Here is a 12,417-nt window from a genome sequence, read left to right on the forward strand (position 1 = left end):
AGTATGCAGACTGTATGTAAAAAAGGTTGGTTTACCATTCATTTTATAGAATAACAGAAATTCCTTAGCTTCATACCCCTCTCATAATCCAGACTTGACAATCCTGGAGGTCTTTCTCCCCACCTCCCACTTCCCTACTCCCTGCTGTGTTAGCTCTTCACTGTTTACCTAGTTAATATATTTGTTCCCTGTTTATATTCTTGGACTAGCCTAATTTTATCAGCATCAGAATTGCAAGCTCCTAGGCGAGTTACTTCTGTGTAACTGACTGCATAGCCACTAGGCAGACAGGTGCCTGAGAGGAGTCTGTGAGGGGCGGGGGACGGAGCCAAAAGTTGGAAGAGGGCTCTCATTCCTCTGACTACCTTAGGTGTTGCCGTCAGCTTCTTGAGGGTGGAGTGTTCTGAGGGTGAGGAATCTTGCTTTAGGACCAGGTTATTCAAAACGTATTCATTTATTTGCAGACAGTAAAATTTATTCTTTTGGATGTGCAGTTCTGAGTTTTGACAGATGCCTCGAGTTGTATAACCACCACCACAATCAAGAGTCAGAACAGGGGACTTCCCTGGCAGTCCAGTGGTTAGGATTCTATGCCTCCACTGCAGCGGGCACAGGTTCGATCCCTGGTCAGGGAACTAAGATGCCGCATGCCGTGTGGCCAAAAAAAAAAAAAAAAAAGATTCAGAACAGTTCCATCATCCCAAGAAATTCCCTCATGCTGCCCCTTTGAAGTCAGCCCTCCTTCCACACCCCAACCTCTAGTAACCACTGATCTGTTCATCATCTCTTATAGTTTTGCCTTTTCCAGAATGTCATATAAATGGGATCATACAGTATGTAGCCTTTTGAGCCTGGCTTCTTTCACTTAGCGTAAATGCATTTGACATCCAACTGTGTTGTGTGTGTGTCAATATATTCTTTTTTGTGGCTGAATAGTATTCCATTGTATGGATGTACTACAGTTTGTTTATCCATTCATCAGTTGAAGGACAAAGTTTTTACAATTTTTATACATTATAAACAAAGCTACTGTAAACTTTTGCACACAGATTTTTGTGTAAACACAGGTTTTCATTTCTCCTGAGGAAATGCCTAGGAATGGGATTGTTGGGTCCCATGGTAAGTGTATAGTTAACTTTATAAGAAGCCAACAAACAAAATGGCTGTACCATTTTGTGTTCTCACCAGCATCATATGAGAGTTCCAATTGCTTTGCATCCTCCCCAGCAATTGACATTGTTAGTTGCCAGGCTAGATGCTTGTCTCCACGTTAGAGAAAAAGAGAACTGGTTTGACGTTGTGATGACAAAATTTGTCATAACAGACTCTATAATATTTCTTTATGCCAAATAAGGAATATTATTGGCTTCTGTACGTTTGGGGTTTTAACTTGATTTTTCCGGGCCATCTGTGTTCATGCCTCTGGCTGGAGAATGATGGGTGACTCATTTTGTGTCTTCCTATAGGTAGATGGAAAGGGGTCCAACAAAGAGCTATTTCCAACAGGAAAACAGCTGGAGCCCTTAGTTGCACCTCTGGCAGATGGAAAGGTGGCTGTGGGTCAGGATGATCTCACCGTGGTGCTCAATGAGGAGGGGATCTGCACACAGAAGTGTGCCCTGAACTGGACAGACATCCCAGTGGCCATGGGTGAGACCACCATAGCTTCTCTTTCCTACTTTGGGCCACCCTCGAAGAATGGAGCCCCATTCATAGCTTTAGCAGACAGTGGTTTCCAGTGTCATTCACTCTCAGTTCCCCTTCTTGTAAGTAGAAAAGTGTTTTAGGGTTATTAAAAATGGGATATTCTGGGGACTTCCCTGGCGGTCCAGTGGTTAAGACTCTGCACTTCCACTGAAGGGGGCACAGGTTTGATCCCTGGTCAGGGAACTAACATCCCGCATGCTGCGTGGTGTGGCCCCCCCCCGCCAAAAAAAAAAAAGGGGGGGATATTCTGGCTTTTGTAGGAAGTTGGGTTTTGCCCCAGAGGGGGAAGAATGTAAACAGAATTGTACATTTTAGGAAGTGATTGTCTACTACTACTATTTTTACCTCTTAGTTCCTTTTCTTTTACCTTCTTTTTAATGGTTTGTGTCCTCTGCCAAAAAGACTGCATTTGGAAATTAGTGGAAATTTTTTACTGCGTCCTATAACCCGTATAACTCAGCATCAAAAGGTTTTTGACGTGGTAGTTATTGCTGCTCTTGTTTTTGTAGCTTAGAGGCACAGAGTGTGTTCAGGTGTGTCTGTCCTACACATCAGGTGTTTCTGCTCCTACACCTGCCTCAGGCTTCCAGCTCTCTGCGATGGTATTGCCTGGAAGCATATCACCACACTGGCAGCAATTCATTTTTAGTCCAAAGAGTAAGAATTTTAGTTACTGCTGCGGAGAGGCATACAGACGTGCTGTCTTTAAGGGCTCTAGCTCGGGAAACAAGGATTACATCTTGCATAAAGAGACGAAACAAGACCCTGCTTAAGGCATTAAATCGGATGAGTTGAGATTTGGTAGTTGAGAAAGGGGAAGTTCATTGTTCAATTAATCAGTAAGAAGTTCCATTAAGATTGCACTAGACCAGGCAAGGAGTTCAGGATCTAGCTTAAAGAAAAATTTCTTTCATTTTAGGCAGAATAGTTTGAAAAATGAGCAGAAATGCAGAAGACATGCTGATTTGTGAGAGGGCATTACAGAGACTGACCTGACTGAAACAGGTGGTGTGGATTTTGGAGGAATAAGGATGGGACCAGTTGTTAGAGGCCCACTCGAAGGTCTGAGAGGCCATTAGATTCCTAAATGGTAGAATTGATAAAAGCATCGTGTTCTCGGGTGGTTATTCAGGTGGTGATTAGAGATGAATAGACCAGAAGGAAGATAAATCAAAAGGACAGTATTTTATAGGGCTCAAGATTATGTATATTCACAAGTTTGCCATGGGTGGGGGTGGTTAAGAGCTTCACAAGAAGCTTCGTGATGTTCTAGGGACCCTTGTTTTCCTTCAGAAGAAGAGGCTTGGTAGACTAGGTGAAGCTGTGCTGGAAGTAGGTTTCTGGTTCCCCAGAACCAGGGGACCCTGTTTTAAGACCTTTGTTAGTTCCCAGCCCCTTTGGCAGTGTTGCGCAAAAACATTTTTGTGCCTTAACACATGGAGGGAGGGAACATTCTTCCTGGGTAGGGTGGAAGAACACCATCTGACAGGAAGAAGACTAAATTTCTTATAGACTTCGATTATATTTCTGCTCTCCTCTTCACTACTGCACCCAGGCTCCAGTCATTTTGAAAGGACTCCCCATCCCTGTGCCTTCATCTGTGCTGTTGCCTCTTCCTTTCTTGTTTGCCCAGCAGCGTGCTGCTCATATGACAAGGCCCCCATTCAGTGGCACTTCCTCTCAGAAGTATTCTCTGACGCACAGGCAGAATTAGTCACTTCCCCCTTCGTGCTCCCACTGCCCTTTCAGGTTTCTCCGTCATGCTAGCCACACTGTCCCACTGGAGGCAGTGAGTTGTCTGTCTCCTCTGCTCGTGCAGGAGCTCTGTGGGCTCTGGGCTCATGTCTTGGTCCACTTTGAGAGTGCCTGAAACATCACAGCCTCTTAGTAAATGCTTGCTGACTGAAGAATTACTGTCATTGTCCGCCATTCATTACATGCCTGCTGGACACCAGCCAGTCTGCCAAGTTTGAAGAAACAGAGAGATCCAGACCATCTCTGTCATCAAAGACTTGGGGAGACTGAATAAATGATAAGACATGACAACCAAAAGGGTTTCTAGTATAGATTACTTCTTTTATTGAATTAGACCTTATTAAAGTGGGCCAGATTTTAAAAGGACAGAGAAACTTTACATAGTTATACATATTAACATGAAAGAAAATTATAATCGCTTTTTTTTTTTTTTTTTTTTTTTCCGGTACGCGGGCCTCTCACTGTTCTGGCCCCTCCCGCTGCGGAGCACAGGCTCCGGATGCGCAGGCTCAGCGGCCATGGCTCACGGGCCCAGCCGCTCTGTGGCATGTGGGATCTTCCCGGACCGGGGCACGAACCTGTGTCCCCTGCATCGGCAGGCGGACTCTCAACCACTGCGCCACCAGGGAAGCCCATAATCGCTTTTTTAAAATGAGGTCAGCATAAAAAAAGAATCCAGTACAAAAAAACATGCTATTACATTTTATTTTTTGGTAAGATGAAAGATATCAACATAATAACAACAATAGCATTCAAACTGATGAAGGTATTACTAAGTCCTTAGTTTTTCCTCATTTCTGAGTTCCCTTCTGGCTTTGAAATTTTATTGTACTATTCATTTAGAGTATAAATTGTGAATAAAATATGAAAAAATTTTTATCTGAAAATAAATAATGAGGAAAATAAATTTATAGCAAGTTAGTCACACTAAGAAACTATTATAAATATATTCTTTGAGGTTACATTTTTATATGATAATTGTGCCATCTAGTGGTTCATTTTTTACTAATTTTAAAAAAATTCTATTTTAATTGTGGTTAAAAAAAACATAACATAAAACCTATCACCTTAACCATTTTTTCTTTCTTTTTTTTACATCTTTATTGGAGTATAATTGCTTTACAATGTTGTGTTAGTTTCTGCTGTATAACAAAGTGAATCAGCTATATGTATACATATATCCCCATATCCCCTCCCTCTTGTGTCTCCCTCCCACCCTCCCTATCCCACACCTCTAGGTGGTCACAAAGCACTGAGCTGATCTCCCTGTGCTATGCGGCTGCTTCCCACTAGCTATCTATTTTACACTTGGTAGTGTATATATGTCAGTGCAACTCTCTCACTTTGTCCCGTCTTACCCTTCCCCCTCCCCATGTCATCAAGTCCATTCTCTATGTCTGCGTCTTTATTCCTGTCCTTCCCCTAGGTTCCTCAGAACCACTTTTTTTTTAAGATCCCATATATATGTGTTAGCATACGGTATTTGTTTTTCTCTTTCTGACTTCACTCTGTATGACAGACTCTAGGTCCATCCACCTCACTACAAATAACTCAATTTCATTTCCTTTCATGTCTGAGTAATATTCCATCGTATATATGTGCCACATCTTCTTTATCCATTCATCTGTCGATGGACACTTACGTTGCTTCCATATCCTGGCTATTGTAAATAGTGCTGCAGTGAACATTGTAGTACATGTTTCTTTTTGAATTATGGCTTTCTCAGGGTATATGCCCAGTACTGGGATTGCTGGGTGATATGGTAATTCTATTTTTAGTTTTTTAAGGAACCTCCATACTGTTCTCCATAGTGGCTTTATTAATTTACATTCCCACCAACAGTGCAAGAGGGTTCCCTTTTCTCCACACCCTCTCCAACATTTATTGTTTGTAGACTTTTTGATGATGGCCATTCTGACCAGTGTGAGGTGATACCTCTTTGTGGTTTTGATTTGCATTTCTCTAATGATTAGTGATGTTGAGCATCCTTTCATGTGTTTGTTGGCAATCTGTATATCTTCTTTGGAGAAATGTCTATTTATGTCTTCTGCCCATTTTTGGATTGGGTTGTTTGTTTTTTTGATATTGAGCTACATGAGCTGCTTGTATATTTTGGAGATTAATCTTTTGTCAGTTGCTTCGTTTGCAAATATTTTCTCACTTTCTGAGGGTTGTTTTTTGTCTTGTTTATGGTTTCCTTTGCTGTGCAGAAGCTTTTGAGTTTCACTAGGTCCCATTTGTTTATTTTTGTTTTTATTTCCATTTCTCTAGGAGGTGGGTCAAAAAGGATCTTGGTGTGATTTGTGTCAAAGACTGTTCTTCCTATGTTTTCCTCTAAGAGTTTTATAGTGTCTGGCCTTACATTTATGTCTTTAATCCATTTTGAGCTTATTTTTGTGTATGGTGTTAGGGAGTGTTGTAATTTCATTCTTTTACATGTAGCTGTCCAGTTTTCCCAGCACCACTTATTGAAGAGGCTGTCTTTTCTCCATTGTATATTCTTGCCTCCTTTGTCAAAGATAAGGTGACCATATATGCATGGGTTTATCTCTGGGCTTTCTATCCTGTTCCATTGATCTATATTTCTGTTTTTGTGCCAGTACCATACTGTCTTGATTACTGTATCTTTGTAGTAGAGTCTGAAATCAGGGAGCCTGATTCCTCCAGCTCCATTTTTCTTTCTCAAGATTGCTTTGGCTATTTGGGGTCTTTTGTGTTTCCATACAAATTGTGAAATTTTTTGTTCTAGTTCTGTGAAAAATGCCATTGGTAATTTGATAAGAATTGCATTGAATCTGTATATTGCTTTGGGTAGTATAATCATTTTTGCAATGTTGATTCTTCCAATCCAAGAACATGGTATATCTCTCCATCTGTTGGTATCATCTTTAATTTCTTTCATCAGTGTCATATACTTTTCTGCATACAGGTCTTTTATCTCCTTAGGTAGGTTTATTCCTAGGTATTTTATTCTTTTTGTTGCAGTGGTAAATGGGAGTGTTTCCTTAATTTCTCTTTCATATTTTTCATCATTAGTGTATAGGAATGCAAGAGATTTCTGTGCATTAATTTTATATCCTGCTACTTTACCAAATTCATTGATTAGCTCTAGTAGTTTTCTGGTAGCATCTTTAGGATTCTCTATGTATAGTATCATGTCATCTGCAAACAGTGACAGCTTTACTTCTTTTCCAATTTGGATTCCTTTTATTTCTTTTTCTTCTCTGATTGCTGTGGCTAAAACTTCCAAAACTGTTGAATAATAGTGGTGAGAGTGGGCAGCCTTGTTTTGTTCCTGATCTTAGAGGAAATGCTTTCAGTTTTTCACCATTGAGAACGATGTTGGCTGTGGGTTTGTCATCTATGGCCTTTATTATGTTGAGGTAAGTTCCCTCTACACCTACTTTCTGGAGAGTTTTTATTATAAATGGGTGTTGAATTTTATTGAAAGCTTTTTCTGCATCTGTTGAGATTATCATATGATTTTTTATCCTTCAATTTGACCTTAACCATTTTTAAGTGCACAGTTTAGTAGTGTTATGTATATTCACATTGTCGCGCAGCACATTTCAGAACTTTTTCATCTTGTAAAACTAAAACTCTGTACCTATTAAACAAGAACCCATTTTCCCCTCCCTCAGCCCTTGGCACCATTCTACTTTCTATTTTTATGAATTTGACACACTAGTTACCTCATGTAAGAAAATGACTACACCGAGAATGCCATCCAGCTGCCTTCTCTGTGAACCATTGAGCATTAGGTGGAGTTCTGCATCTTTTCACTGTGCAAATCTCAAGCAGAAATAACATTGGCCAGAAATGTGGATCTCTTTCTCTAGCATAATTTTAGGGGAAAAAAAAAAAAAAGAACTTGCCCTCCTCTTGCCTTTCCTAAGAGAATGAAAGAAGTTATGTAACCTTGTTCTCCCACTGACTCGTTGTTAGGGGAGCTGCAGCTGGCCTTGGTCTGGCCTGGCTTTGTGACGGATGAGAAAGGAGCCAGTGATGCTTTCACCCAGCTCTCTCAGGGAAACAGTAGGAGTGGAGTCATGTCCCTCTGAGCAAAGCTGGATGCATCCTTTTTGTGCAGGAGATTTAGCATCACTGAGACAAACATTTTTTTTTTCTTTGTGTATCACAGTGTAGGATCCTGGCTTGGTATTTGACTAGTGGACCATTTGGAGATCCAAGTGCAGCTTAGAACTGAGAAGCTGAAACAGTCCATAACCCTAAAGGCTTAGAGCAGAAGCGCAACTCAAGATGTTCTCTCTTGTGCAGAGCACCAGCCTCCCTACATCATTGCAGTGTTGCCTCGATATGTGGAGATCCGGACATTTGAGCCAAGGCTTCTGGTCCAGAGCATTGAATTGCAAAGGCCCCGTTTCATTACCTCAGGAGGGTAAGGAATTTCTTTCTTGACTGTAGCTGCCATATTATTGCAAAGCTTTAAAGTCATCTGTGTTATCATAAAGCCAGCGCTCTTTTGCTAATCCTCTTACTCCTGTCTCCAGATCAAACATTATCTATGTGGCCAGCAACCATTTTGTTTGGAGACTCATTCCAGTCCCCATGGCAACCCAAATCCAACAGCTTCTCCAGGACAAGCAGTTTGAATTGGCTCTGCAGCTTGCAGTAAGTCTTGTTTCTGAGATTTGGGTGTGAGAAATGGGCCTTCCTCATTGTTCTCCAGAGTAGCGGATTTTAGTTTAGATGTTCTTATTTAGTTTGGACTGGAGGAATAAACACAGAGCTGAAAGTCAGGGGGCTTGGATTCAGGATCTGACCCTGCCATAAAATATCTATGTGACTCTAAATGATTTCACTATCTCAGTTTGCTTATCTGTCAAATGTAGAATGAATGCAAATTATACTAATAGTATTTCATAGAATTAATAGGACAGTAAAATAATTTAATAGATATGGTATGGCCTTGAAAAATTAAAGACAATGCTAACATTAAAATAACAGTCATAACTGTCAAGATTACAGTGTGGTTGAATGCAGCAACTACAGGGCCTCTCAAAATCCCTTTCACCAGTAGTCTCCTGGGCTTGGGTAAGCAGACCTTCTTTAGGTATTCTGAACCCACCTCAGGGTGCTACATTCAGCAGGGCTGCAGTCACAAGACTCACTCTCCTTGAATGGATGGGATGTTACTCGTGGGATGTTACTCACAGCAAAGTACTGACCATACTGTTCTTTCAGTGATGCTCTCATTGCCAAAACACTTCTTGGAGATTGACTTTCGAGTCTTGTTTTATTCTTTTAAACATCCCCAGTGGTGATTATTGTCATCACTAAAGGGTGGATTTGATTTTATGAAACAACTAAAAGTCATTCCAAGCCTCACTTAGTCATTAAACTGGACAATGCTAATTTGGTAAAAAAGAAGAGATTTTTTGAAGATAATAGTAGGAAAACTTAGTTTTCAGCGTATCTTATAAATTACTTCTGAAAGGAAAACAGTGGGCACAAATTTTGGAATACATATGTTTATAATTCTATATGGTATATACTTCTGAAGAGCAACATTTATTTTGGGTGTATAAGTTCTAGATATAAAACAAAAATCCAGTCTTAGTAGTTAGACACATTTAATATACCATAGATTGTTTCTGTCTTGGGCCATTTAATTTTAGCATCTTACTGTTTTTTTCCCCACTCATCTATTGCTCTAAATTATTTTATTTTCATTTTTAAAATAATGATACCCATGAACCTACCATCCTACCCCCAAAAAATAACTTACATAACCTATATGTCCCTCCCCATCCCATCCCTCTGCCTACCCTCCAGACACAGCCATTATCCTAACTTTGTGTTTATCGTTCCCTTAAAAATTTTTTTGTTTAATCTTTCACATATATTTGTGTGATTGAATATGTATTTAGTTTTTGAACTTTATAAAAAGGGTATTATGTAGCACATAGCTTTTTTTAGTATCTATTTTTCTTAAAAGGAAGGTCTCAGGTCTTTCCAGTGATCTTCCTGCTGCAGGTTGTCTGTTTAATCTTCAGTAGAGAAGATGGAAGTGGGTTTCCATTTTCCCTTCTCTTTTCTAGGCTTGTACTTACTAGGTGTTCTGCTCTATGACAAAAGAAGGTTGCTTGATATCATCTTAGCTCTTGAGGAACCTATCTTTTATTTAAATTAATCAGAGAACGTACATGAAACTTTCAGAGGGCAGTTATGTACTAAACTTTGCTTTGGGCTGGAAAAGGCATCCTAAGGTTGGACCTTTTAAGGATAGGTAGGAGCAGGAGCAGGAAACAGGGAGAGTTACAGAGCCCGAGGAAGTTAAGTGAAAACAGGGCTTCCCTGGTGGCGCAGTGGTTGAGAATCCGCCTGCCAATGTGGAGGACACAGGTTCGTGCCCCGGTCCGGGAGGATCCCACATGCCACAGAGCAACTAGGCCCGTGAGCCACAACTACTGAGCCTGCGCATCTGGAGCCTGTGCTCCGCAACAAGAGAGGCCGCGATAGTGAGAGGCCCGCGCACTGCGATGAAGAGTGGCCCCTGCTTGCCACAACTAGAGAAAGCCCTCGCACAGAAATGAAGACCCAACACAGCCATAAACAAACAAACAAACAAACAAACTCCTACCCCCAACGTCTAAAAAAAAAGAAGGAAAAACAAGTGTGGAAACAAGTATTTCCAGGATGCTTGGAGCCCATCCTGACTGGCATGTAGGGTGTGGCTTGAATGTCTGGGAATAAGCTAGCTAAGGAGGCTGTGCCAGGCTTTGAGAGCCTTTAAAACACCAAGCAGGAGAGCTTAGCCCAAGCGTGGCGACATGCTGGTGATGGCCTGGACTAGGGTGAACGCAATAGAAGAGGAAAAGAAAAGAGGGAAAACATGGAGAGACCTTTTTTTTTTTTTTTTAATTGGGGTATAGTTGACATGGAGAGACATTTCGAAGGAAGAAGTTAAATGTGGCAAAGATTGGTTAAAAAGGATATAAGGGGGGAAAAGGTTAAAGGAAGAAGCAGAGATAATAAGTAGTTCTATTTATTTGGCTTTTACTGTGAACAGACCTTTCCCAACTGTGTCAGCTGTGTTAAGCGTCTTTCATTCCTTGAGCAGGCCATGTTCTCTCTGTCATTTTAGGGCCCTGCGTACACGTGCTGTCCTCTTGGCCTGGAATCCCCTCCCGTCTGTCACCTGCCAGCCTCGCCTGGCCAACTTCAGCTCATCCTTTGTGTCTCAGTTTACATTCCTCCTGGGATCCTTCCTGGACCCACTGCTCACACTAGACTGAATACCCTACCCACATGCTTCTATCATCACTCACCATGTTTTGTTTTGATTTTTTGTTTTTAAATGAAACTCTAGACTTTATTCAGATTTCACCAAGTTTTTCCAGTAATGTCCCTTTTTCTGTTCCAGGTTCAAATCCAGAAATCACATTGTATTTAGCTGTCATGCATTCTTAGTGTCCTCTGATCTGTGGCAGTTTCTTAATCTTTCCTTGTTTTTCATGACCCTGACAGTTTTCAGGAGTACTGGTCAGGTATTTTGTAGAAACCCTATTGTATTTTAATTGCATAGTGACTTATGATTAGAATGTAAGGGCAGTCTGTGAGGGCATAGCATGTTTCAGGGTATTGTCTGTTACCTGGTGTATACTGAATAAATATTTGTTGAGTGAGTGAGCTCCTACCTATTATATTCTCTTATCAGGAAATGAAAGATGATTCCGACAGTGAAAAACAGCAACAGATCCATCACATCAAGAACTTGTATGCCTTCAACCTCTTCTGCCAGAAGCGTTTTGATGAGTCCATGCAGGTCTTTGCTAAACTTGGCACAGGTAACAAGTGGGTATGGCCTAGGGATAAGGAACTAAATCAAGGGAGGGGGAACTGGAAAGGATGGGGAGAAATGACACCAGACTTCTGAGAATGGGGAAAGTTTACGCTCATCTAAATTGATCCTCGTACCTAACAGGATCCTGTGGGTGGCCACGTGGCTACATATTTACAGTCCTGATCTTATGACTCTGGTCTCACCTACATATACAGACTTCCAGTTTTCCGGGATGCTTTGCCCTTGCCATTAGAGGAAGGTAGCAGAAAGTCATTCAAGTCAACACATGTGTGTTTGATCATCTAGTGGTTATTGACTGCTGTTCTAGACAAAAGTCACTGGCCTGAACTTAGTAGGATTCAACAGTAGGTCATTTTTTAAAATTTTATTAATTTAATTAATTTATTTTTGGCTGTGTTGGGTCTTCGTTGATGCACGCAGGCTTTTCTCTAGCTGTGGTGAGCGGGGGCTACTCTTCGTTGCGGTGCATGGGCTTCTCACTGCAGTGACTTCTCTTGTTCAGAGCTCGGGCTCTAGGCACGTGGGCTCAGTAGTTGTGGCACACAGGCTTAGTTGCTCTGCAGTTTGTGGGATCTTCCCAGACCAGGGATCGAGTCCGTGTCCCCTGCATTGGCAGCCAGATTCTTAACCACTGCACCACCAGGGAAGTCCCACCTGTAGGTCATTTTTAAGAGCCACGTAGGGCAGTGCTGCAAATCCCTTTCTTTTCTCAGTGTCCTAAAAGCTCTCTAGACGCTAGAGCATTGTGATGAGGAGCAGGTACTTTGGAGTCAGACTGCCTGACCTCAGGCAGACTGGACTCTCTCTGCTTCAGTTTTCTCCTCTGCAAAACAGGGAGAATAATACTACTCACCTCACAGTGTGGCAGTGGAGATTTTATCAAGTGCTTAGAACAGGAAAGTGCTTAGAACAGTGTGTGGTACTTAATAAATGCCAGGTAAGTGTTTGCTGTTATTATTATTAAATTTTTCATTTGGGTATATTCCATTTTTTGCTTAATTTAGATCAATCTATATATACTTGGCTTGACTCTCTATCTCCTCTTTTTTCCTCCTCTTTGTTTACCTTTTTTCCATCTTCCCTTGACCAGCAATAAACTGTGGTAACTCCCTGTATCAGTTAAGGTT

At 41.2% G+C, this 12,417-nt stretch overlaps 1 protein-coding gene across 3 annotated transcripts in view; it reads left to right on the plus strand.

Moving 5' to 3' along the window:
• The window catches only part of VPS39 (VPS39 subunit of HOPS complex), a gene marked incomplete at both ends in the record, with an annotated part of 45,920 nt that overhangs the window by 19,709 nt on the left and 13,794 nt on the right, over nt 1-12,417 (plus strand). For all 3 annotated transcript variants that reach the window (XM_079700640.1, XM_079700642.1, XM_079700641.1), the window contains 4 exons: nt 1,467-1,650; nt 7,741-7,861; nt 7,974-8,094; nt 11,144-11,273. In XM_079700640.1, coding sequence (XP_079556766.1) covers nt 1,467-1,650; nt 7,741-7,861; nt 7,974-8,094; nt 11,144-11,273 — 556 coding nt within the window. The remainder of the gene's footprint in view (nt 1-1,466; nt 1,651-7,740; nt 7,862-7,973; nt 8,095-11,143; nt 11,274-12,417) is intronic.

The sequence above is a fragment of the Hyperoodon ampullatus genome, assembly GCF_949752795.1.
Source record: "Hyperoodon ampullatus genome assembly, chromosome: 3".
Taxonomy (NCBI): Eukaryota; Metazoa; Chordata; class Mammalia; order Artiodactyla; family Ziphiidae; genus Hyperoodon; species Hyperoodon ampullatus.